Source organism: Trachypithecus francoisi, unplaced genomic scaffold (assembly GCF_009764315.1).
Source record: "Trachypithecus francoisi isolate TF-2019V2 unplaced genomic scaffold, Tfra_2.0 Lachesis_group20, whole genome shotgun sequence".
Taxonomy (NCBI): domain Eukaryota; kingdom Metazoa; phylum Chordata; class Mammalia; order Primates; family Cercopithecidae; genus Trachypithecus; species Trachypithecus francoisi.
This window is the reverse complement of record NW_022681466.1, coordinates 5,553,318-5,579,717: the sequence shown is the minus strand read 5'-3', so window position 1 is coordinate 5,579,717 and position 26,400 is coordinate 5,553,318. Positions and strand designations below refer to the sequence as shown.

The window sequence follows — 26,400 nt, the reverse complement described above, 5'->3', positions numbered from 1 at the left end:
GGACCCGTGTCCTGTTCCCACCAGAAGCCACTACCAGGTAGCATATTTTCCTTTCCCATCCTCAAAGATGAAAGACACTTAGGATTTTTAGTATTTTAATACAGTTCAAATCAGTGTGTCTGGTTCATTTCAGTTCCTTCACTGCCAAACCTAGAGGAAAAGAGACAAAAGTAAGCCATCCAGAAGACACATCTGAGTTGCTGCTGTCTAGATTTTGTACTTAAGCTAAAGAGAGCACACAAGGTTCAGAAATTAGATCCACCAGGGAAGTTTTGGTTAAAATATTTAGTGTCTGATAAAAAGACTTGGTCTATTATATTCAATCCGTTCCCTGTAAAAAATAGGGATTATCAGTACCAGCACCAACCTTGAAGGACATGAACAGCATTAAATGAGCTCTAACCTCTCTTCTGGCTAAGGAAATGATTTCTGCTACTGTATATAATCTGAGAATCACAACTATTCCTCACATTCCCAAGAGCAAGAGCAGATTCTTAAGACCATAAAATGGGCTCTGAAATCTGGGAAGGATTCAAAACAAGATACAAGACGGCCACACACAGCAACCTTCCAAACCCCACCTGCCCTTGAAGTGACTTCAGGCTCACTTACCAGGGGGCAGGGACTGCTTCAGCTTCTCTGCCTTCTCTTTGTCAGTGATGACCAGGGTGTAAAGGTATCTGCTGCATCGAACTTTAAACTTCACATTGTCCTTATTTTTCTTGATCTTGACAGCTACCGGAGACCAGAATCAGGAATTAAATTGTATCACAAAAAACAAATGTGACACAATCCACATGCAAATACACTCAAGCAGTAAGCAGCATGCAAGTGATAGTCAGCACCCACCTCCAGCACTGTCCCTCTGCACAAACAGAAAACACTATTACCCATTCCTGCAACTTCGAACTTTTATTGGGTACACTGAACACAACATTGTAGAACATCCTCTAGCAACCTTATTATCTTTCTTATTTCTACTTTTTTTTTTTTTTGAGACAGAGTCTCGATCTGTTGCCAGGCTGGAGTGCAATGGCGCAATCTCGGCTCCCTGCAACTTCCGCCTCCCAGGTTCAAGCAATTCTCCTCCCTCAGCCACCTGGAGTAGCTGGGACTACAGGAGTGCGCCACCACACCCAGCTAATTTTTTGCATTTTTAGTAGAGATGGGGCTTCACCATGTTGGCCAGGATGGTCTTGATCTCTTGACCCCAGCCTTGGCCTCCCAAAATGCTGGGATGACAGGCGTGAGCCACCGCGCCCAGCCTATTATCTTTTTTAAAAAGGATGGAAGCAGCGATAAAGAAGGAGATGGACTGTCTGCTGGGACTGAGCGCTTTTCAGCACTCCACTCCTGGAAATCACGTCTCCGCATGTGAGTGACCTTCTGGGCCAGCAAGACAGAGCTTGTTCTTCAGGATGCCTCCAGCCACTGCACACAACGTGCACCCAGGCCTTTCCTTGAATTTATGTGGAATCCATTTTCTGGGTTCTTTCCTGCTGCCAAGTTCTATCTCAGGATCACAGCTCAGACCGGAAACAGCTCTAACATGTCCCTCAAGTTCAGCTGCGTGGGGTTTCCACTGTGCACCACCCCGGTTATGCACTAGCAGTGTCAATGCATTGCCATCTGGCTGCTGGGAGACAACCCTTCCCAGGAGCAGTTACCGCTCCATGTACTCGCCAAATGCCTTGTTCTAACCACTTTAAAAACTGCTCAGACACTCCCAGGAATTGTTGAAACAGCAGTGATGTGCCAATCAAGAAAAAGGTGGCTGAGGGCCGAACACAGGCTCTAACGCCCCAACGCAAGGACCTGGACAGACGCAGCACAAGACAATCTTGTCCTCGCAATTCTGCAACTCCATTTCTTTCTTTCTTTTTCTTTTTTTTTTGAGACGGAGTCTTGCTGTCTCCCAGGCTGGAGTGCAGTGGCATGATCTCAGCTCACTGCAAGCTCCGCCTCCCGGGTTCACGCCATTCTCCTGCCTCAGCCTCCCGAGAAGCTGGGACTACAGGCCCCCGCCACCGTGCCCGGCTAATTTTTTTGTATTTTCAGTAGAGACGGGGTTTCACCGTGTTCACCAGGATGGTCTGGATCTCCTGACCTCGTGATCTGCCCGCCTCAGCCTCCCAAAGTGCTGGGATTACAGGCGTGAGACACTGCGCCTGGCTGCAACTCCATTTCTGCCAGTAACTGCTATAGGAATGGGCACATCAGAGGAAGCAGCACTGTGACTCAGGGCCCTGCCAAAGGCATGAGGTGCCTGGACTCTTGTTCTTAATACATCCATGCACCTGGATATCTATCCAAACTAACCCATTTCAGTGTAACACTGACCCTAGCAACTGAACCAAGCTGAACACCACTTGCAAAACGTATGGAGCTCTTCAAAATGGTTACTCAGTTGGGTGCAGCGGCTCACGCCTGTAATCCCAGCACTTTGGGAGGCCGGCGCAGGCAGATCACCTGAGGTCGGGAGTTTGAGACCAGCCTGACCAACACTGTGAAACCCTGTCTTCTCCTAAAAAATACAAAAATTAGCCGGGTGCCTGTAATCCCGGCTACTGGGGAGGCTGAGGCAGGAGAATCACTTGAACATGGGAGGCAGAGGTTGCAGCGAGCCATGATCCCGCCATTGCACTCCAGCCTGGGCAATAAGAGCGAAACTCCATCTCAAAAAAAAAAAAAAAAAAAAGTTTATTCAACATTGCCGTATGTGCAGCAATTCCATTTCTAGATATATATCCTGAAGAACAGACAGCAACCATAGAAGAAATATTGCACACCCATGTTCAGAGCATTATTCACAATAGCGAAAATGTAGAAGCAAGCCAATGTCCATCAATAGATAGATAAACAAACCGTGGCCTCCCACAGTGGAAAACTCAGCCTTCCAAACAAAACTTCGGTCTGGGCGCGGTGGCTCAAGCCTATAATCCCAGTACTTTGGGAGGCCGAGACGGGTGGATCATGAGGTCAGGAGATCAAGACCATCCTGGCTAACTCAGTGAAACCCCGTCTCTACTTAATAAAAAAAAAAAAAATTGGCGGGACATGGTAGTGGGCGCCTGTAATCCCAGCTACTCAGGAGGCTGAGGCAGGAGAATGGTGTGAACCCGGGAGGCGGAGTTTGAGGCTAGCCAAGATTGCACCACCGCACTCCAGCCTGGGCGACAGAGTGAGACTCTGTCTCAAAAAAAAGAAGAAAGAAAGAAAAGGCAATGTTGACACATGCTTGAGAACTCTGAAGAGAAAGAAGCCAGCCACAAAAGGTCAAATATGCAATAGCAGACTCCACTTGTATGGGGTATCCAGAGCAGTCATACTCAGGGACAAACTGGAAGGTGGTTGCCAGGGACTGGGGAAGAATGGGGAGCTGATGTTTAACAGAGGGAGCTTCAGTTTGGGAAGATCAAGTTCTGGAGATGGGTGGCGATGGTGGCAGCTGCCCAACAATGTGAATTTACGGAATGCCACTGAACTGTACAATTATGCTTTGTTGTCCAGCCACGAGTGCAGTAGCATAATCACGGCCCACTGCAGCCTCAATCTCCTGGGTTCAAGCAATCGCTACCTCGGCCTCCTGAGTAGCTAAGACCACAGGCACACGCCTGGCTAACTTTTTTCTTTTGTAAAGACAGGGTCTCACTATGATGCCCAGGCTAGTCTCATCCATCTGCCTTAGCCTCCCAAAGTGCTGGGATTACAGATGGGAACCACCATACCCAGTGTAAACGGTGAATTTTATGCTACGCCTATTACACATTAAAAATTAATAGAACAATTTCAAAAGTTTTTTCAACAGCTACTGACACTTCACTATCTCCAGGGGGCTGTGACCCCTACCTTTAAAGCTGCATCATCTAAAATCCAGGTTCCCAATTTTTTTTGTGAGACAGTCTCGCTCTGTCACCCAGGCTGGAGTGCAGTGGGACGATCTCAGCTCACTGCAACCTCCACCTCCCAGGTTCAACTGATTCTGCTGCCTCAGCCTCCTGAGTAGCTGGGACTGCAGGCGTGTGCCACCATGACCGGTTAATTTTTAAATTTTTGGTAGAAATGGGGTTTTGCCATGTCGCCCAGGTTGGTCTTGAACTCTTGGTTCAAGCGATCTGCCCACTTTGGCCTCCCAAAGTGCTAGAATTATAGGCATGAGCCATCACGCCCGGACCACCACCCTTTTTAAACACAAGCAAAGAGTAGTGTCATGTTTAACTTGCTGAGAAGGGTAAGTTACCTACTGGTAGAGTTGGGCTTTGAACTAGGCAGTGACCCCATATGGCCTGAAATAGAACTAACCTGATAACCTCATCTCTTTATACAAAACACTGGCAAACAGACATCATTCCCACCAGATGCTATTTGTTCCCACAGGTGGTCACCACCTCAAAGGTGACAGCCTGTTTTGGGTAATGGGGACACAAATATGACCCCCATCTCTGCTTACCCCCAACTCATTGAAAGACTCTCCCGGTACACCAACCACTGTCTGGCACCATCACTGGCATGGAGCATTAGAGACGGCTGGTGTCTTAGCCCACCTTAACAGGCCTGTCCCATGCAACCCCACTTCCACATGTGACCTGATTCTCTTTCATGAAGCTGAAAAAATATGACTCTGGGTTAAAGTACAACATAACTCAAGACCTATCAAACACAAGCCCCCAAATCTTCAAGTATCACAAAGGGATAACACAACTACCTCTCTCACACTTGGTGTAAAACTTTAAGTGGGTAGCAGAGATTGGCACCTACCCATCGAAAATCTGCTGTTTAAGGATTTTCATTAATCACCTTCTTTCCCTTGTATGTACAAGCTGGGAGACAGACTTACCACAGTCCAACTTAACCTTTGTGACTTTACAATGGTGGGAATGCGATGTGCATTCAGTAGAAGCCCTGCTTCAAATTTTGATCTTGGCTGGGCGCAGTGGCTCACGCCTGTAAACCCAGCACTCTGGGAGGCGGAGGCAGGTGGATCACCTGAGGTTAGGAGTTCGAGACCAGCCTGGCCAACACGGTTAAACACCGTCACTACTAAAAACACAAAAATTAGCCAGGCGCGGTGGCGCGTGCCTGTAATCCCAGCTACTCTGAGGCAGGGGAATCGCTTGAACCTGGGAGGCGGCAACTGCAGTGAGCCAAGATTGCATCACTGCAATCCAGCCTGGGCCACAGAGCCATACTGTCTCAAGAAAAAAATAAAATAAAAACTTTTAAAAAAAATCTTTTTCTGGGCTAGATAGGTATGACACCTTCTGACACTGGCCATCGACCACAGGATCACAAGATAAACGACTATATTGCACAGTGTGCCGTACTCAATACATTACATGCAAATATCCAGCACTTCATTACAAAATGGGTTTTGTGTTAAGATTTTGCACAACTGCAGAGAACCTAAACTCAGTGTTTATAGGACGTGTGTTTTGAGGCTTTCGCGTAGTGGAGATTCCGTTCCGAAAATTTACTGTATTATACAAAAGAAAACTGAACTCCGGGCAGCCTCTGAGATGCTCGCGATTAGCTCAGATGGTCCTAGAATTCCAGGGCCTCAACGTGCCCCACACAGGTCTTTCTCATGGGAAATACGATGAAACCACTGGTCCCAGAGGGCCAGGCACACGCCCAGACAGCCTAACCCGTCTCCTGCCAGACATTCCGGGGAAGACGCTACCGGAGCGGTGCCAGGGTAGGAACCGCTCATCTAGAACCTTCGGAGCAACCACTTACATTTGGCATCCTTTCGTCGGGCTGTGAGCAGGAAGTCCTTGATTTCCTCAATTTTCCGAGGCTGAAACATAAAGGAAGCGGGTAAACAGCAAAGAGACACGTCTTCCGGTGACGGTCCAGTCCACCAGCTCCTCCCGGCCTCCGGAGGCCCTTGGGAGGCTCTCTCGCCCTCGCCCCGGGTCCCACGAACCCACCCCGGGAAGGCGCCAGGCAGGGACCGTACTCACCATGGCGACGAGGCGCGCAGGGAGCTGGCGCGGACTGGGACCTGCGGGAAACAGTCCTTGGCGTTAACAGGGCGCGGGGTCTGGCAGTCAACCCCGCTTTCCCGCCCTCCCCCGAAATATCGCCCCCATCGCACTCCCTTTCTCCTCCCCGACACCATCCACGCGGACCTGGGGTCCCCAGATTTCACCTGGCCGTGGATTGCCCCAGATTACCCTTCTCACCCGCGTACCACTCTAGAGACACTCACAGCTAGCAGCGACCGAGTAAAAGGACGAAAAAGGACGAAACTTCCGTTTCCGGGCAGTTAAACCCGCCCAACGGAGGAAACTGGATACGGTGCCTGCCGAGGGTCAAGACTCATGTAGGCGTTGGCACTTCCACTTTCAGCAGCCCTGCCCCCTCGTGGTCGAGGTCAACAGTGCAGCTCCAAGAATGGAATGGACCATCCTGGCTGCCGCCCTCCCTCCGACTCCCTCCTCCTCCTCCTCCTCCTCCTCCTCCCCATCCCTTCCTTCTATGACCCCCGCCTCTTCCCCATCCACCACTTCCTGTCTTCCCCCGCAACCTCTCAAACCCCAGCCTGGCTTTGCTAGGTTTTAGTTCAGATTCAGTTCGAAGAGCTAACGCTTATTCTGCACGGCTTTCACTGGACCTGTGCACGGGACATCTGCACAGAGAATTCTTCATTTAATAGCAGAGACCCTCGTGTACACCTTGTAGAACCTCTTGTTCTGGCGCCTCACGTTTTCTTCTTCCGGTCTCCTTTTTGAGAACCGGAACCTGTCATGACCAGGGCCCTGGGATCTTCTTTCCATAAGAGGGAGCATTCCTGCCTGCTGCTTCCAGTTCCTTTACGAATTGGTGTACAATGAAAGCAAGTTAAGGCCGGGCGCGGTGGCTCACGCCTGTAACCCCAGCATTGGGGGAGGCCGAGGCGGGTGGATCACTTGAGGCCAGGAGTTCGAGACCAGCCTGGGCAACCTAGTAAGACCCCCCCTCCCACCCATCTCTAGCAAAAATAATAATAATAATAATACTTCCAACAGCTAGGGCTGATGGTGCAGCAGTGGGAGTTCTCCTGCTGTTGCCGGCTTTCACCACCGCCCCAGAGGGGAGAGGTGGACTCAGGACTTGAACCCCTGCTGGGCAGATTCCCCAGTCCAGGCACTGGCCACTTCTTGGGGAGGCTTGGGCAGTTTGGGGAGGGCAGCCTTCCTTTCTCCCCCATAACATCCTTCAGGTTAGGCTCTTAGCAACCTGTGGTTATCGATTTTATTTTTATCCTCCACTTTTATTTTATTTCCAACCTCTCTACAAATGTCTACATTTTATTATATTTGTTTCCCTCAAATTTAATAACCACATGGCAGAATGTAATTGCTTCGTGCTTATTATTACAGAGCAGCCCTCCTGAAGAGAAAGAGCACTTTGCCGCGAGCTTTACTTAGAACTTATTTAACTTACCTTCCTTTCTTCCTCCCTCCTGCCCTTCCATTAACAAGCTCAGGCTGAGCACCTTCCTGGGGGTGCTGGAGATATAGGAACCAATAGACCTTGCTGCAGAGAGATCACAAAATGCTGTAATAGCACTGAAGAGTCTTTTAAAGAAGCTGAGCGATGTCTCTGCAACTGTAAATGTGTCAGGATTCCAGCAGTGGGAAAAGTTAATTGGCAAAAGCCTAATTTTAGATGCCTAAAGGTCGGATCCCATCTGAGAATCATGAGTGCTTCAGCTCTGACCTGAGACGGACTTTCCTATACCGTAGAGCCTAGCTTTGCCAGCCCTTCCCATCTTAGGCGATGCCTTTCTGGTCTTTTCTACCCCACTGCTCCTCCACAAGCAACCACCCATTCAGCCAAGCTGAGGGGCCTCTTCATGTGCGGGGCACTTTCCGCCCTCCGGGTATTCGCTCTGCTGTCCACTCTGATGTCAAATGCCAATGGTCCTGCCGAGCTCAGCTCCCGCGTCCCCTTTTTCAGGCAGGACCCTTCACCCCGACTTACGTCACTTGCCACTCATACAGTGGTTCCTCACAATCACTTCTCCATAGGCTGCATGGAGGTGTTTAACTTTTCATACATGCGTACCACTCTTTTTATTTTTAATTTTTTAAAACTTTTTTACGGACACGGTCTCCCTAGGTTCCCCAGGCTGGTCTTGAACTCTTGGGCTCAAGGGATCCTCCTGCCTCAGCCTCCCAAAGTGCTAGGATGACAGGCGTGAGCCACTATGCCCCACCTTACCACTTTTCCTTGAGGGCAAGGACAGGGCTCAGTATTCTGTCGATAACTCTCTAAGTGCAGTACCCCTCTGTACAGTAAGAGCTCAATGCTAACACTGCAGGATGATCCGGCTGGATGGGGCATCTGAGATCACTTACTATATGGAGGGGTAGATGGAGGGAGGAATTCAGGGAGAGCTAGAAGGAGGCATTGATGTGCCCGAAGCAGTGCCTGGTATGTAGTAGGTCCAAAAACTATTTGTTGAATGAATGACTGGTGCTTCTCACCTCACTGCAGGCCCAACAGGACAAGGACAGGGATAGAAGGAGGAGCTGCACCTCCCTTTTGGCAGTGATCCCAGGGAGACAGATGTTCGCCCTCTTGAGTTATATAATTTAAGGGACCATAGATGTGTAGTAGCAAAACACAATGGCACATTTGTTCAAGTACCAAAGACCTCCAGCTCCCCAAGGGGGACAAATAGCAAAATAAGCCACAGCCACTAAAAGTGAGGCAAGGCGCCAAGAGGGCACACTTCCCTGCTCCATGGGAGGATGAGCCCCAAATGTCCGGGAGTGGTCGGGGACTGTCAGAGACCAAGGCTGGCAGAGCCCTGGCCCTGCGCGCCACAGCCTGAGACCCTGAGAGGGTGCTGCCCTGGGCATGAGCCTCCCTGGTGAATGCCATACACACACGAAATGAAACTCTCCAAGGCCCAGGGGGGACCCTGCAGGAGAGGAAAGCCCCGGACTCGAGGACAGGATGGCCCAGGCTGCCTGTTATGGTCATTCTGGCCACTGGTGGGCTGGAATATCCAACGCTGGCGGCTGCAGGACGGTGAGGGCTATTCTCATTGTCAAGAAGTGGAAGGGAGGGTTTCAAGCAGGGTGTTGCAGCGTGATTGGAAGCTGGAGAGGCACAGAGGGCATGTCTGGAGCTGCAGGGCACAGTCTAACACTTTCCCCTCCTTCCCTTCCCTCACTCTGCTGGCTCTGGGTAGAGAGGGCCTCAGAAGGCACATGGCCTCCCCTCTCCCTCCAGCAGCCCCGCCCTGGCCACTCCTGAAGGCCGAATGGTTTAGAGTTTTCTCTTCAGTTTTCAGGAACACATTGGAAAGAGGACCAGGATCGGTCAAAAAAAACCCCAATGCCCCAGCTTGCAGGTGGGCAGAGGGCTGGCATGGCACATGGCTGAGAAAACCTCCCAGCCTCCAGGATTTTCTGCCATTCAGTCCATTCTGTACACGTGGTGAACATCAATTGAGCTCCTACTCTAAGGCAGCCACTGGGCTGGGCCTGGGAATAAGCAGAATGCGGTTCCAGCTCCAAACACTCATGACTGCTGGGATCCCATAACAAGCTGTGGAGGATGCCCAGAGGCTAGGGGTCTAATTCCTCCTGAGGGAGTCCTGGAAGGCTTCGTGGAGGAGGGGACACAGTGTGCTGCCTCTGGGAGGGGTGTGCAGCAGCTTGTCAGGAGAAGGACTTCCAGACAGAAGGAGGGAGGGAGCTGACCTCAGTCCAGGGTCGGGAGAATGCGGGTGTTTATGAGAATTGGTGGGAAGTTCAGTGTGGCAGAGGTAAGGAGGGTCTGGGGCCGGGGGTCGGGAAGAAGAGGCTGGAGGGGGAGTTGGGCTGGGGTCCAGGGACTTCAGGAGTTCCCCTTACAGCCTCACGGATGCCCGTTGTGGTCATCGTCACCGAAGGGCCCATCCCTGGGGTCCATAGCACCTCCTTCAATGCCTAGCGGTGATCTTCCGAGCCTTGGTTTCCTGGTTTCTAATGCTCTGTGTGTGTGCGTGCACGTGTGTGCATGTGTTGTGGGTGGGGGTGTGCTGTCGCCTCTCTCCCGCCTCTCAGGGTTGCAGCGAAGCTTCCATGGGGTAATTCGCAAAGCTCCAACCCACACCTCTCAGGCAAGGCCCGCCCTGGGGGCTGTGCCCACTGGCGGCCGCACGGGGGCGCTGAGGCCGCGGCTGGAAACGGAATAGTCCCTTCCGGGCGACTCCTGGGAGCTCAGGCGGAGAAAAATGTACATCAATTACCGGGAATATTTATATGCGATTTCATACCTGGTGGAGGGCTTTCATATCCACCATCTCATTTAATCTCCAGGAGGCCCCCAAAAGGCCCCTGCCTTTGGCTGCCAGCAGGGCTGGCCTTTAAACCATCTCGGAAGGGAGTTGTTTATTAAACCTTATAGGTTGTCAGCAGGCGGGGACTCTGGTCCCTGGCACTGAACTCATTTCCCTGGGAAAGGATGGGGAGGGGGGTGGGGGGGGTGAGTTGGTACTTTATTTATTTATTTATTTATTTTTGAGACAGAGTCTTGCTCTCTTGCCCAGGCTGGAGTGCAGAGGTGCAATCGCTGCTCACGGCAGCCTTGACCTCTCAGGCTCAAGTGGTCCTCCCATCTCAGCCTCCCAAGTAGCTGGGACCACAGGCATGTGGTTATATTCTTTTTTTCTTTTCTTTTCTTTCTTTCTTTTTTTTTTTTTGTAGAAATGGGGTCTCCCTATGTTGCCCAGGCTAGTCTCAAACTCCTGGCCTCAAACGATCCTCCTGCCTTGGCCTCCAAAGTACTGGGATTACCGGCGTGTGCTACTGTACCCGGCCTACTGCTGTTTTTTGGAAACTGAAGATGGTGAGTTTAAAGGGATGCTGGTTACCTACTGTCCCCCTGGACCCCAAAGAGTCCGTGAGCCCCTGAGAGGTAGACAGGTTTAACATTCTCCCCGCTGCTGAGCTAGAAGCCACGAAGCAAGGCCAGGCAGACTGGAACAGGGGTTCTCACGCCCCACGTGGTTGACCTTTGTGGATGGAGTTACTTTCACTTTCTGTTTAGGGGCTGGGACTGTTCTGAGCTTTGTAAGCATCCCAGGCTGGTACTTGGTTAGTGCTAGAACCTCACAACTGTGAGAAACAAAAGTGTCTCTGGAGATTGCCAAATGTCCCGGGGGAAGCAGGGCAATGCCCCTTGTGGTTGAGAGCCACTTGACTAGAAGGCCAAAACCACGAGGACATTCTTCGTCATAATGTGTATCTCTCTTCTGTGCCTATGGCCGGGTAACTCATGGGCTCAGGCTACTGTCTTATTTGCACCTAGCCTAGGGTTTCAAAGCTTTTCTGTGGATGCTGTAAGGAGGACCGCCCTGGGTGCTGCCTCTGCCTGGGCTCTACGGGTGGCAAGGTGGGGTGCAGTCTAGTTACCAGGAGCATCGTGGCAGCCCCATTGGCCAGGACCCTCGTCCCCACTCTGGGAGGCACAGCACTGATGTCAGCCCAGAGCAGGTGGGAACACCTTTTCCAGTGGGAAGCCTCGGGATGGGGTGGGGAGCTGGGGTGGGAGAAGGAAGGAGAGGCATGGGGCCTGTCTTTAAGGTACCTCTAGGTTCCTAAGTGGTAAAGATGCAGAAATAGGCCGGGTGCGGTGGCTCAAGCCTGTAATCCCAGCACTTTGGGAGGCCGAGACGGGCGGATCACGAGGTCAGGAGATTGAGACTATCCTGGCTAACATGGTGAAACCCTGTCTCTACTAAAAAATACAAAAAACTAGCCGGACGAGGTGGCGGGCGCCTGTAGTCCCAGCTACATGGGAGGCTGAGGCAGGAGAATGGCGTGAACCCAGGAGGCGGAGCTTGCAATGAGCTGAGATCCAGCCACTGCACTCCAGCCCCGGCGACAGAGCGAGACTCTGTCTCAAAAAAAAAAAAAAAAAGATGCAGAAATAAGATCCTGTCCCTGTTCCCACCTCAAGGGACACACAGACTAGTAAGAGAGCCAGTGACGAGGTTGCGCCCTAGGTGTAGGAAGTGTTTGGAATTGTGGGACCAGATGGAGGCATGGGGGTCTGATACAGGCTGGGGAAGGGGTGGGCCAGGAAAGTCCCCCAGGAGTAACATTGATGGTGATTCACAAAGAGGAGTAGAATATTGCTTTGTCCTGAGAACCCACGCAACACAACCAGAGGAGCCTGCTAGAACGTGCAAACCCTCGTAGCAAATAAGTTCCAGGATGACAAGAACGAAAGAACCATCAGATTGAGTGGCATCAAATCAGGTGGTCTTCCTGGAGGAGGCAGTGTGATAGGGTAGGAGGAAAACTGTTCCGGGAGGCAGGCAGTCTTAGATTCAAAATCAGTGTCTGGCTGGGAGAATGTCAGTGAGTCTCCTGAGAGCTCTGAGCCTCACTTTCTGTTGAGTATTAATTCCTGCTAGGATTCAGGCCACTGTGGCCAGTTGTGTGCAGCTTGCACAACTGTCTGCGGCTGCCCTGCTTATGAGAAACCAGAAGGCACCAAGAACAGAAAAATGCTTAGGCCAGCACCCGGCTCTGTGGCTGCTAATTGAATGTAAGTCCCAGGCAAGAGTTGCCAATGGATTTGGAGGAAAACACCTGCAACCTGCAACCTAGAGGAGGCGTGGGCTGGAGCGGCAAGCAGCTCCGCTTGCCCAGACCTGTGAGGCAGGGGAGGACCACTCTGAAAGCCCCGCACCATCTCCTGCATGGGGCGCAGAGTCAGTTTTGACAGATGACACCTCCGCCCCGCTTTTCCCCACTGGCCCCTTTCACTCCAAGAGCTGCTTCCTGGGTGTCCAATCTGCTAGCGCAGAAAGGACAGATGAGGCCGTATTCACCAACAGTGAGGAAAATAACACTAAGGCAGAGGAGAATGCATTTTCAGCGTGAGGGACAAGCGCCCCTCCCATAGATCAACATGTGCCAGGGTGAGGGGACATCAGAGTGAGAAAAAAGGGCACAGACCCTCAAAGAGGGCCGGCCTATCGGCTCGTATGTATCTTGCATTATGCGGAGGGAGAGAGGAAATCAATAGAGCTGTCAGCTGCTTCATGCATTCAGCCTCGCAGATGTCTCTTCCTCGAGATGCTCCAGACGGATGCTTCAAATTAAAAACCGGGGTGGGGGGGTGCTGGGAGACAAACACCCTGACAGGCCAGAGGAAAAGGAGGACAGCCACTGAAGAGCTGGGGAAATTAAAGTCCATAAATCACAAGCGTCTCAAGCGTGAATGACAGGAGCGTCTTAGCAGTAGTGCTGGACAGGTTGTAGGTCCTTCTGTCAGGCAGAGTCCCCCATGGGGAAGCTGGTGACCCAGTGGGTGGGCTTCTCTCCCCCAGGCTTGGACTCCCTGCAGGAGGGAGGGGAGGGCGGGGCAGACCTCTGGCTTTGCTGGTGTTAGTGCCAGGATGGAGGGCGTGGGTGTGGGCTGGACTGGGGCATGGCATGGCGGCATAGGGTGAAATGGAGGTGATCTCATAACCGGGTTGTGGGGGGGGCAGTGTCCTTTGGGTGGGTGTACCTGGATGGGTTGCAGCATCTCGACGGAAGCACAGTGCTTGGCTCCCTGGTAACTGCTCCTGGGAAGCTCTGGCGTCTGAAGGCTGAAGCCGCATCCCTGACCCTTTCCCTGGGCCGCAGGAGTCGACCCCATGGAGAGCGCCGCAGCCTGCACTCCGTCAGCCCTGCCCGCCTCTCCTCTGCACCCCCACTGTTTCCTGTCTGTCTGCTCCTTCCGCTCTCCCTGTCTGTGAGCCCATCCTGCCCGCTGGGCACCTGCTCTTCCCTCTGCCACAGAGGTTCCTGCCCTCTGTCCCTCTCATTTCGCAGTGGAGCCCCCAGGTGCTGCTTTGTTCCCTTATTTCTCTTTTCTTTTCTTTTCTTTCTTTCTTTCTTTTCTTTTTTTTTTTTTGAGCCGAAGTTTCAGTCTCATTGCCCAGGCTGGAGTGCAATGGCGTGATCTCGGCTCACTGCAACTGCTGCCTCCCAGGTTCAAGCGATTCTCCTGCCACAGCCTCCTAATTAGCTGGGATTAGAGGCACACACCACCACACCCAGATAATTTTGTATTTTTAATAGAGATGGGGTTTTGCCATGTTGGCCAGGCTGGTCTGAAACTCCTGACCTCAGGTGATCTGTCCACCTCAGCCTCTCAAAGTGCTGGGATTACAGGCATGAGCCAACGCACCTGACCTCCTACTTTGCTCCTTCTTTCCAGCCGTGGGCCAGCGGCCCTTGTGAGGAGGACTGAGTGGTCGTGGGTCTCCTCTGTGTCCTGCCCAGGGATGGCCAGCCTGGCTTGGGGTGTGGGAAAGCTGGTGCAGAGGCTCGGGAGGGAAATGTTCGAGGGGTAGAAGGACTGAGTAACTGTCCCTGTCCCCCCGAGATAACTTTGTGTCACCCTCACCCTGGGCTCATCTGTCCATGGGGGCCCAACAGAGAAGAAAACCAGAGAAGAAACAACCGGGAGAGGAGGGGCTGCCTTCCCCAAATGCTGTTTGCCCCCCACCTGAGGGATCCTTTGAGGTCTTAACAGGAAGCGGAGGCACAGTCAGACTGTGTGCTTTGAGGGTAATTTTCATAAAAGATCTGTTTGCAGGCGTGGGCAGGTGCAGGACACCAGAGAGGAGAGTGTGGAGCTCCAGCAAGTGTCAACGGGGACTGTTACTACCATGAGGGAGGGGAGGGGGTCACCAGACCCAAGACAGCTCTGCTGCCAGGAGGGATCTGCCTGATGGGGCTGGGGCTTTCAGCCGAGCAATGCCCTCAGCCTGTGGCCGCCTCTCAGGGGAATGAATGCGTCGAGCTCACAATCTTCCCTTCCTTCTCTCAGTGTCCTGCCTGGGCACCCCATTGGCTGACCCCAACAGGTTCAAGGCAGTCTTCCTTGGGCACAGAGCAAGATATCCAACCCACCCCCTCCCCAGCACAGTGCAAGGAGCCCATCAAAGGTGGCATCAGGATGGCTTTGTGAGAGATCTTCTCTCCCCTTTCTGGTCACAAGGCAGAGAAGTCCCCCAGGTCTTGGGCTGGCACTCTTCCATCCTGTCCCACTGGTTCTCAGGAGCCCTTCACTCCCTTATCCCCTAAATCCTGGCCATGCCTTTAGCTGAGATTGGAGACACACTCTAGCTAGCCTGCACAACACACAGATGAGCCCAGACACTCCTCTCCAGTGCACAGCTGAGTCCAGACACTCCTCTCCAGTGCACAGCTGAGTCCAGACACACCTCTCCAGTGCACAGCTGAGCCCAGACACACCTCTCCAATGCACAGCTGAGCCCAGACACACCTCTCCGGTGCACAGCTGAGCCCAGACACACCTCTCCGGTGCACAGTGAGCCCAGACCACCTCTCCAATGCACAGCTGAGTCCAGACACACCTCTCCAGTGCACAGCTGAGTCCAGACACCTCTCCAGTGCACAGCTGAGCCCAGACCACCTCTCCAATGCACAGCTGAGCCCAGACCACCTCTCCGGTGCACAGCTGAGCCCAGACACACCTCTCCAATGCACAGCTGAGCCCAGACACCCTCTCGGTGCACAGCTGACCCAGACACACCTCTCCGTTGCACAGCTGAGCCCAGACACACCTCTCCAATGCACAGCTGTCCAGACACTCCTCTCCAGTGCACAGCTGAGCCCAGACACACCTCTCCAGTGCACAGCTGAGCCCAGACACACCTCTCCAGTGCACAGCTGAGCCCAGACACACCTCTCCAGTGCACAGCTGAGCCCAGACACACCTCTCCGGTGCACAGCTGAGCCCAGACACACCTCTCCGGTGCACAGCTGAGCCCAGACACACCTCTCCGGTGCACAGCTGAGCCCAGACACACCTCTCCGGTGCACAGCTGAGCCCAGACACACCTCTCCAATGCACAGCTAAGTCCAGACACACCTCTCCGGTGCACAGCTGAGTCCAGACACACCTCTCCAGTGCACAGCTGAGCCCAGACACACCTCTCCAATGCACAGCTGGGTCCAGACACACCTCTCCAGTGCACAGCTGAGCCCAGACTTACCTCTCCAGTGCACAACTGAGCCCAGACATACCTCTCCAGTGCACAGCTGAGCCCAGACACACCTCTCCAGTGCACAGGTGAGCACAGATATACTTTCCAATGCACAGATGAGCTCGCATGCACACAGAGTTACATGCCCGCCAAGGCATCTGGAAAAACAGATAGGCCTGAGGTTGCTTGGTGATGTTACACTGCCTAGGACAAGTTCTACCAATTAAACTGGTGACCATGTTTCCAAAAGCAATTACCGGAGTGCTGCAATGCCTCCCAAGGTGAGGAGATTAAAGACACGGCTCCTGGCTAGAAGCAGGGACTCGAGGGGTCTGTGTGCTGCATACATCAGAGACAAGCCTGCAGGTACCTGCCTGTGAGCACACACGTGCTTAGAGCAGCCAGACCCGGGAGGGGTTTGGGGGAAGGAGACACATCAGGAATGCACCAGCAGAGGCCTGCAGCCCCTCAGCACAGGTGGGGCCTGGGTCACTGTGTTCCTTCTTTCTTCTGTTTTCTTCTTTGGTGTGTGCAAGCAACAATAACAAAACAATTTGTGCGAATCTAGACTCGATGCTGGGGGATGGGGAGGAGATGTACCTGTTTGTTAAAAAGGGAGGAAGTGGCTGTCATTGGCCTAAGTGGTAAGAAGCCACCTCTTCCTCAAAGCTCACCAGCAGTTGCGTGTTCCCATGTCACAGGAATCGCAAAATCTTTGGAAAAAGAGGGATGGAGGTAGAAGTGACCCTAACCCCTAACCAGTCTCCTGCCTGGCTGAGTCTTGGGGAGGAAGGGTTTCTGGAGAGGGCGTGGCTGCTCTCCACAGTCTGGGCCTCCAAGCCATGGCTCTATCCCTAACCCCCACCTGCTGTCAGGAGCACTTTGGAGGGGGGCCTGGGCTGTTCCCGTCACTCAGTCATCTTTCCCCTTCCCTGTAGCCTGTGGCTTCTGGAAAGTTAGCCTCAGGGTTGGAGGGAGGAGAAGGGGTGGAGGTGGAAGGGCAGGCCGGACGCCACTGCATCATGCACCTGGTCCTATCGACTTCTTTCTTTTTTTTTCTGAGACGGAGTCTCGGTCTGTCACCCAGGCTGGAGTGCAGTGGCACAATCTCAGCTCACTGCAACCTCCACCTCCCGGGTTCAAGCAATCCTTCTGCCTCAGCCTCCTGAGTAGCTGGGATGACAGGCACCCGCCACCATGCCTGGCTAATTTTTGTATTTTTAGTAGGGACGTGGTTTCACCATGTGGACCAGGCTGGTCTGTAACTCCTGACCTCAAGTGATCTGCCTGCCTTGACCTCCCAAAGTGTTGAGATTACAGGCATGAGCCACCGCGCCCGGCCCACTTCCTTCTTACCTTTCTGTTCACAACCTTCCTGTCAGCCCTTGCCTGACAGGCTGATCTGCTATTAATGGAGCAAGACAGCTGCAGTTGGCTTGTTAATTACAGCAGATGAAGTCTTCAGCCTAGGCTGCTTTGGAGGGCAGAGGAGGCGTGGTTGCAGTTGGTTGTCAACATGGCCTTCCCCTCGTATTTAATGCCCTGAGAACAGAGGTCTGGCTGGGTTGGCAGAGGGTCAGTGTGTGTGGCTAGCTGGAGTCACATCAGATCTGGGGAGGAAGCCTGCTGGTGGAGCAGAGAGGAACCCTGTCCTGTGGTTTCAGCATAGAACAGGGAACAATAGCTTCTGCTGTGTCAATTGTCTACTATGCGCCAGGAGCCACACCAGTTGCTCCATGAAGATCATCCATAATCCTCACCATGGCTCTAAGTTAGGCAAAATTGCAACCCTTACTTTATAGATGAGGGCTCTGAGGCACAGAGAGGTTAAGTGACTCACCCAAGGTCACACAGCTAGTAACTGGAGGGCAAGGAAGCCTCATGAATCAAGTGTGCAGCGTTACCTTATTGAATGCCTCAAAGCCTTTGCTTCCTTCTCTAGGGACGAGCTGGGTCACGTGTTGCTCGGAGTAGGACCCAAACTGTGAGGTGACTCATTTATTCGACAAATATTTACTAAACACCTTCTCTTAACTAGGAGATGATCTTCTCTTAGAGATGAAGAAACATGTTCCCTGTCCTGATGGAGTTTGCCCTCCAGCCTGGGAGATGGGCCGTTTTCCCAGCTCCACGCCCTGCCTGATGGCCTCCAATGATTCGACTATCCTGGGACAATCCTGGGGTTGGGACTGAGACTCAGAGACTCTCTGGTTTGTGGTTGATTGGCCTGAGATTTCATGTGAACCAGGGGCAAAGGGCGCTTATTTGGGGGAAGCCACAAGGGGTGTTATAGGCAGAATCCAGAGAATAGGTGACCCTAGAAAAAGAGCAGCTGTGGCCGGGTGCAGTGGCTTATGCCTGTAATCCCAGCACTTTGGGAGGCCGAGGTGGGCGGATCACCTGAGGCCAGGAGTTCAAGACCAGCCTGGCTAATGTGGCGAAACCCTGTCTCTACTAAAAATACAAAAATTAGCCGGGCGTGATGGTGTGTGCCTGTAATCCCAGCTACTTGGGAAGCTGAGGCAGGAGAATCGCTTGAACTCAGCCTGAGCAACAGAGTGAGACTCTGTCTCAATAATAATAATAATAATAATAATAATAATAATAATAGCAGCTGCTTGAGTGCAGGGTCTGTGCCATTCTCTCCATTCTTCTGTGTCCCTGTGAGACCAGGTGTACTTTCTGCCACTGGGTATTGTGCACTTTCCTGCCCCCTAACTTCCCTTTCCACATATTTCTGCTTTTTCCTTTAGCTCCCTTCCCAGGCATGGTGGCGCTCACCTGTGGTCCCCAAAATTGAAAGCGAATGAGAAGTCCTGGTTAAGGTGGAAGAGAAGACAAGAAGTCCTGCCTAGGTTATAGGACCCCTTTCACTGTGGGAACACTGAATGGGGAGCTGGACGCCTCCCTGGGGCCTGAACAAATGACTGGGCTTTCATCAGGCAGGGAAGAGGGACTGGGAAGGCATTCCAGGAAGAAGGAGTGGAACCTGGCAGAGGCAACAGCGTTAAAGGTTGAGGGGGCTGTGCAAGGGCATGACATGCTCAGAGGCCTGCAGACAGGGGTGTGCTGGCACATGTTTAAAATCCAGATTTCTTTCTTTCTTTTTCTTTTTTTGTGACGGAGTCTCGCTCTTGTCGCCCAGGCTGGAGTGCAGTGGTGCGATCTCGGCTCACAGCAGCTTCCGCCTCCTGGGTTCAAGCAATTCTCCTGCCTCAGTCTCCTGAGTAGCTGGGATTACAGGTACCTGCCACCATGCCTGGCTAAGTTTTTGTACTTTTAATAGAGACAGGGTTTCTCCATGTTGGCCAGGCTGGTCTGGAACTCCTGACCTCAAGTGATCCACCCGCCTAGGCATCCCAAAGTGCAGGTGTGAGCCACTGTACGTGGCCTAAAATCCAGATTTCTGATCGCCCCCTCTCCCCCCAAAAAAGCCAGAAAACTTTAACTGGTGGCATTTGCTGATTCCTGTGGTGTAAATACTCTCGCCACGGCAGATTTCAAGCTGCCAATTGCCTTGCAAAACTTTTGAGTATGTAAAAAGCAGCTCTCACAAGCTGGGTGGTGGTATGAGCCAGTTCTGGCATGCCACAGCATCAGGTCATCCGTCATTGCCAAAATGCAGAGACAGGTGGGGAGGATAGGAGAGGAGACTGGAGAGGTGGACTGAGAGAGGATTGGGAAGGGCTTGAACGTCACATTTGGGAGTTTGAGCTTTAATATGAAGCAACAAATGCCTAAACCCTGATTGGGTGGCTCTGGGTATATGTGTGAGCCAACAGCTGTCCTGCTGTTTGTTTTTTGTTGTGCCCTGGCTGTCCTTGAAGCCGGTCCTCTGAATAACCCCAAGGGGCCCGTGTGGGCTTGGTAGTAGACCTAGAGAGGGGTGCACAGAATGTGAGGCGCATTGTTTTCTAATAGGGAGGTAGAAGGAGAGTTCTTGCTCACCCCAGCCAGCTGCATTGTGAGGCCATCCCTCATCTTAATGGGCTCATCCAAAGCTCGTTTGCTAATGAGGAATTTAATGGTCACAGACTGACAAGCGAGGAGAAACGGGAAGGTCGTGATGAAAATGAAGTGTGTAGCTAAATACCACCTCACTTCCGTCCCACCAGCCCACCCCTGTGTGCCAGCCTAGATTGGGTAGGTTGGTGGGAGAAACAGGGACTGGCTTGATGTCATCTTGAAACTGGGCTCCAGGCTGGGCCTGTGGGTCAGCACCACGGACAGGGCCAGCACTGTTCTTCAGAGTCCTGTGGGTTGGAATGCCTTTTCCTCTCTGCTCCCAGCCAGTTTGTTTGACCAGGACTCAGATGGGGTGTCATCTCCCCCTGCAAACCTTGCACACAGCCCCAGGTGGGTGAGGGCCATAGTGTTTGCATGACTTCTGCACATTCTCATAGTGCCTATGCCGTAGTGCTAAAATGATACATTTTCTTGGCTGTTTTCCCTGCTAGCTTCTGGGTAACTTGAGTGCAGGGTCTGTGTCATTCTCTCCATATCTGGAATGCTGGTCAGATACTGTGAAAGACAGAGGAAGAGAATTTCTGAGACTAAATGAATGAACTAGTGAACAAATGAGTAGGCCGAGTAGTGAAGGAAAGAATGCATGAATAATGGGTTTAATGAAACAATTAATAGCAATGGAACCATAGGCCAGGCTATCGAAAGGGAGGGTAAGTATCTGGATTCAAAAGAAACATCCCATCCCTTAGATTGCATACACAAGCCAGGCAGAGGGAAGTTAGAACAGAGATTTCCAGAAATTTCCACATCCACTCCTCCATCCTCCCATCCTACAGGGCTGTTCATAATAAAACTATATATCCCAGCACTCTTTGCAGTCATTTGTGATCATGTGACTAACTTATGACCAATGGGGTGTAAGGAGATGTGTAAAGGGAGCTAGCATCTGTTCTCTGTTGCTATAATGGAAGATCTGAAACTGGGTAATTTGTAAAGAAAACAAATTTATTTCTTACAGTTCTGGAGGCTGAAAGGTCCAAGGCCAAGGGGTTGCATCTGGTGAGGGCCTTCTTGCTCATTTGGATTCTAGGTAGAGTCCCGAGGCAGCACAGGGCATCACAGGGTGAGAGGACAAGAACACACCAAACTAACTTTTGTAACAGCCCTCTTGTGATAACTAACCCATTCCCAGGATAATGCAATAACCCGTGAATTTATCCCTTGTGACTCAATCAACTCTTAAAGGCCCCACCTCTTAATACTGTTCCACGGGGGATTAAGATTTTTTTGTTTTTGTTTTTTTTTTTGTTTTTTTTTTTTTGAGACGGAGTCTCGCTCTGTCGCCCAGGCTGGAGTGCAGTGGCCGGATCTCAGCTCACTGCAAGCTCCGCCTCCCGGGTTTACGCCATTCTCCTGCCTCAGCCTCCCAGATTAAGTTTTAACATGAATTTCGGCATGAGTTTCAGAAGGGACAAACATTCAAACCATAGCACATGTCCTTCTCCGTCCCTTCCTCCTTCCTGTTGACTGGACGGTGGGAGTGATGGCTGGAGCTGAAGCAGCTGTCTTAGACTTGGAAGCCAGGCAACAACATGATAAAAGTGTGGGTCCTTTGAGGACAGCGGGCTCCTCCCCTCATCCACCCTGGAAGAGCTCAGTTGCATCTCACCTTGTGCTCAGTATCCTGAGAAGAAGGAAGGTAACAGGTCAAGGCTGCTGGATCAGGGCAGCCAGGAATCCTGGCTGGTGTTTGGGACAGAGGAGCCAATAGACCAGTGGGAGCAAACCTGGTCTGCAGGGAAGAGCCCTGGACAGAAAGTCAGAGGATTATGTCATATTCTTGGTTGTTTTCTTCATTTCTTCTCCCATTTGGGAAGACTCTCAATCAAGGCTGGCTGCTGGATTGTTTATTGGGGTCAATTCAGCAAGCTGGGACTGGGGAGGCCTGTGGGGGTGAGGATGGCTCAGGAAGGGATGTCTTTTCAAGGCCTGGCTCTGGGAATCTGGGAAGAAGAAGCTGGAGAGAGAGAGAGCTCTGATGGAGGGTGAGTTAGGCAGAATTGTAAGATGAGCCCCAAGGACTTACACACCATTGTATGATTCCCTCCCCTTGTGTGTGGGTGAGACATGTAACTTGCTTCTAGTTAATAGAATATGGCAAAGATGACTGGGCACAGTGGCTCACACCTGTAATCCCAGCACTTTGAGAGGCTAAGGCAGGAGGATTGCTTGAGTTCAGGAGTTTGAGACAAGCCTGGGCAACATAGTGAAACCTTGTCTGTACTAAAAACAAAAGAAAATTAGCCAGGCATGATGTCACACACTTGTGGTCCCAGCTACTCAGGAGGCTGAGGTGGCAGGATTGCTTGAGCCTGGGAGATCGAAGTGGAGGCTGCACGACAGAATAAGATTTCATCTCTTAAAAGAATATGGCAAAGTTGAAGAGGTTTTGCAGATGTCATTAAGGTCTCTAAACAGTTAACTTTAAGTTGATCAAAAGGGAGATTATCTTGGATGGGCCTGGACTAATCAGGTGAGCATTTTATTTTATTTTATTATTTGAGACAGAGTCTCTCTCTGTTGCCCAAGCTGGAGTGCAGTGGTGTGATCTCAGCTCACTACAACTTCCTCCCAGGTTCAAGCGATTCTTATACCTCAGCCTCCCAAGTAGCCGGGATCACAGACGTGCACCACCATGCCTGGCTAATTTTGTACTTTTACTAGAGATGCAGTTTTGCCATGTTGACCAGGCTGGTCTGGACCTCCTGACCTCAAGTGATCTGCCCTCCTTGGCCTCCCAAAATGCTGGGACTACAGGCGTGCACCACTGCCCCCGGCCCCTGAGCCACTGCACCCAGCTCAGTAAGCACTTTAAAAGAAGACGTGGACATCAGAGCCTCTTTCCTGCTGGTTTTGAAGAAGCAAGCTGCCATGAGTCTACAGCTGTAAGGAAATGAATTCTGCCAGCGACCCCATGTGCTTGAAAGAGGACCCCGAACCTCAGATGAGACCCAGTCCCAGAAGGCACATTGAGTGCTGCCTTTCAGGACCCTGAACAGAGGACCCAGTAGAACCATCACCAGGCTCCTGACCCACAGAAACTGTGAGACAATAAACGTGTATTGTCTTAAGCTCCTAAGTGTGTGGTCATTTGTTACACCGCAATAAAAGGTTTAAAAAAGGTCAGATATGCCCTGACTGCCGCGCTTTGGTTCAGCCCTACCGCCTGCCTCTCTGAAGCTGGGAGGTGGGGCTGGGATCACAGCTCAGGGTGATGTGACAATGAGAAAGAAAATTAAAATCCAAGCTGGAGCGATTCAAAACTGTAATCTCAGCAAACAGTGGCACTTAGATTTCCCATTATTGATCCCCTCCGCGGATATTCTCCAATCTCGTAATTACAGGAGGACTTTTTCAATTTAGGCTGAAATGCTTCCCCTCCCCCCATGCCCCTCCTTTATTTCTTTAAACTTGCAATAACACGCAGTAGATTGTACGCAGCTGTGGAGCCTAAATAAACAGAGCTAATCATTTTAATTGAAATCCGATCTCAGCAACAGGAAGGCCCTTCTGCTGTGATATTCTCCCCCTTATCTCCCTAGAGCAGGGAGCAAGGCCTGCTCCTGGCTTGGGCCACTCAGGGACACACACACACACACACACACACACACACACACACACATGCATGCACACACTTTTCTCCACCTCTGCCTTCGCATCTGTTCATCCTCCAGGACTTGGTTCAGATATCGCCTCCCTGTCTCTCCTCTTTGCTCCCAGGCCTAGGGCTGACCACCTGCAACCTCCTAGGTCCCCACTGGTTGCTGGGAGATGCTGCCCAGTGCTGGAGCTGGGGGTCAGGCAGGCCCTCCCAAGCACAACCTCTTCATCCCCCTGCCTCCAGGCACAGGGTAGGCCAGTCTCTGCCAGGATCCTCCTGACAGCTCACATACGTCCTTTATTCACCAAGTTTTTGGCCACTGGTAGTTCTCTTTAGCTAATCTGGGGTTCTCAGACAGAGAAGGGCAATTTGTCCCCCTCCTCAGGAACACTGGGAGACATTTTTAGTTGTGACAACTTGGGAGGAGAATTTCCACTAGCATCTAGTGGGTAGAGGCCAGGGGTGCTGCCAAATATCCTACAGTGCACAGGAAAGCCCCATAACAAAGAACGATCTGGCCTGAAATGTCAATAGTGTGGAGACTGAGAAACCTCAAGCTAACCTACATTCTTCTTCTTCTTTCTCTCCTCCTCCTCCTTCTTTTTTGAGATGGAGTTTCGCTCTTGTCGCCCAGGCTAGAGTGCGATGGCACGTTCTCAGCTCACTGCAACCTCCACCTCCAGGGCTCAAGCAATTCTCCTGCCTCAGCCTCCCGAGTAGCTTGGATTACAGGTGCTGGTCACCAGCTAATTTTTGTAGTTTTTAGTAGAGACTGGGTTTCACCGTGTTGGTCAGGATGGTCTCAACCTCCTGACCTCAGGTTTTCCGTCCTCCTTGGCCTCCCAAAGTGCTGGGATTACAGGTGGGAGCCACAGCGCCTGGCCCCTAAGTTCTTCTTGAACTCATTTAATTTCGTAGAATGGAAAGATTAATAGCCACAGGTGGAAGGAACCAATAAACTAAGATGATGACATACACGGCACACACATGCACACATGCACACACATGTGCACACATGCACACACATGCACACACATGCACGCACACACGCGTACGCACACATACACACGCACACACACCCCTTTCTCCACCTCTGCCTTCACGTCTGTTCATCCTCCAGGACTTGGTTCAGACATCACCTCCTCCTGGAGTCTTCTCCAAGCTGTGGGTTGTGTGACATGTCCGTCCTCTGTGCCCCCTGAGTCCCCCATGCATGTGATTCCCTCAGCATTGACCATCCCCAGTGATATCACCGAGTTTTCATGCAAAACTGACATGATGACAAAGGTCAGGGCAATGGTCACCTTGGGGGTGGGGAGTGGCTGGGAAGGACTTTTGGGCTTCTTGGGGCTGTTCTGTTCTATTTCTTGCTCTGGGAACTGGATTGCTGTAAGGTTCACTTTGTGAAAATTTGCCTTGCTAAATAAACACTATCATCTGTGCATTTTAGGGACGTGTTTTATAATTCAATAAAAACTTAAAAATTTTTTTCTTGTAACCTCATCCAGGTAGAGACCCAATAATGACCCCATAATTAAACCTGAAGCACTGACACACGACAGACATTCCTGTCTTGGCTGCCCTGAACCCAGGCCCCCCGGGCCGCTGTCCTCCTGGTTTGGGCAAGGTGTGGGCTCACCTGTGTCTCTTCCTTATTCCTCCCTCGGCTTCCTCCAAGAGATGCCCTTGGCCACAGCTTCCAGAGCTGGTCCCTCTGTTCAGAGCCCTTCCCTACCTCCTGGCCATGAGCATGCTAAAGAGAGATCGTCCCATTGAAGTAATTACCGCCGCAGGCACCAGGGAGACATTTACCACTCGCTAAAAAACATTTTCCCTAGCACGCCCATTAAACCCTGGCATTTACCCAGGAACTACAAATCTCAGCCCAAGGGAGACGCTGCCACTTCGTAACCCAGGAACCAGGGGAGCCACCAGCCTTACACAGCTTTTGCTTCTCATCACTTTTATTTTTTTTGAAATGGAGTCTCGCTCTGTCACCCAGGCTGGATTGTGGTGGCGCAATCTTGGCTCACTGCAACCTCTGCCTCCCAGGTTCAAGCAATTCTCGTTCCTCGGCCTCCCAAGTAGCTGGGATTATAGACGTGCGCCTCTGCGCCTGGTTACTTTTTGTATTTTTAGTAGAGACGGGGTTTCGCCATGTTGGCCAGGCTGGTCTTGAACTCCTGACCTCAGGTGATCCACCCGCCTTGGCCTCCCAAAGTGCTGGGATTACAGGCGTGAGCCTCCGCACCTGGCCTTTCTCATAACTTTTTTTTTTTTCGAGTTTTTAGCAGGAAAAGATGACTCGTTGGCTGACTGCCTCTGGCCAGTGACAAGGCCAAGATTCTTTGGTTTCTAGGAAATCCTATTGCCGGTTGTTACAGGGACATTGAGGCTTGCATTCATTCATTCATTCATTCAGCCAACACTCATGGAGTACTCACTAGGCTGGGTCCTGGGGTACCAAGATGAAAAACTCAGTTCTAGTATGTGGAGTCCTGAGAAGTAAGCAACAAGGAAGAAGGGGTCTGGGGTGGTGGGGCGGGCATGTGGGGATGGTCTGGAGGGGTGGGGGGAACAATTGTTCTAATGACAGACAACCCGCTGACACAACTGCCTCACTCCACACGTAGCCCCAGAAACATGACCCTATGAAACTGCCCTGCAGCCCCTGCCCCTTTGCAGGCAGCCCCTTCTCTGCTGTGCTGCCCATTGGACCCTTGCAATGTTTCTTAATGTATCTTTGCACCTTCTCTAATAAATCCGCCTTTCT

The 26,400-nt window shown here is 51.8% G+C and overlaps 1 protein-coding gene and 1 long non-coding RNA gene across 8 annotated transcripts; one reads left to right on the top strand and one right to left on the bottom strand.

Moving 5' to 3' along the window:
- Positions 1-78: 78 nt before the first annotated feature.
- RPL38 (ribosomal protein L38) lies at positions 79-6,308 on the bottom strand. 6 transcript variants are annotated; one of them, XM_033182026.1, is made up of 5 exons: positions 6,212-6,308; positions 5,964-6,004; positions 5,737-5,797; positions 613-735; positions 79-150 (listed from the first exon to the last, which is right to left on the bottom strand). In XM_033182026.1, the coding sequence occupies exons 2-5, from the start codon at positions 5,964-5,966 to the stop codon at positions 125-127; spliced, it is 213 nt and encodes a 70-aa protein (XP_033037917.1). In that variant the 5' UTR covers positions 5,967-6,004; positions 6,212-6,308; the 3' UTR covers positions 79-124. The 6 variants fall into 6 exon arrangements, with proteins under 6 accessions (XP_033037917.1, XP_033037918.1, XP_033037919.1 ...); XM_033182027.1 differs by having other exon boundaries at positions 6,194-6,284; XM_033182028.1 differs by having other exon boundaries at positions 6,177-6,275.
- A 3,876-nt stretch (positions 6,309-10,184) lies between these two features.
- On the top strand, positions 10,185-23,077 carry LOC117066624. Of its 2 annotated transcripts, none has more exons than XR_004430414.1 (3): positions 10,185-10,218; positions 10,689-10,830; positions 22,691-23,077. It is a non-coding gene; the product is annotated as an uncharacterized LOC117066624 (long non-coding RNA). The 2 variants fall into 2 exon arrangements; XR_004430415.1 differs by lacking the exon at positions 22,691-23,077 and adding an exon at positions 18,754-19,130.
- The last annotated feature ends 3,323 nt before the right edge of the window (positions 23,078-26,400 follow it).

Bases quoted from the DNA above. Each gene is read 5' to 3' on its own strand.
- RPL38 (XM_033182026.1), bottom strand. The intron at 736-5,736 runs GTAAGTGGTTGC...GGTCTCCGGTAG, and splicing joins CCGACGAAAGGATGCCAAAT to CTGTCAAGATCAAGAAAAAT. The intron at 151-612 runs GTAAGTGAGCCT...CTTTTCCTCTAG, and splicing joins GAAGCAGTCCCTGCCCCCTG to GTTTGGCAGTGAAGGAACTG.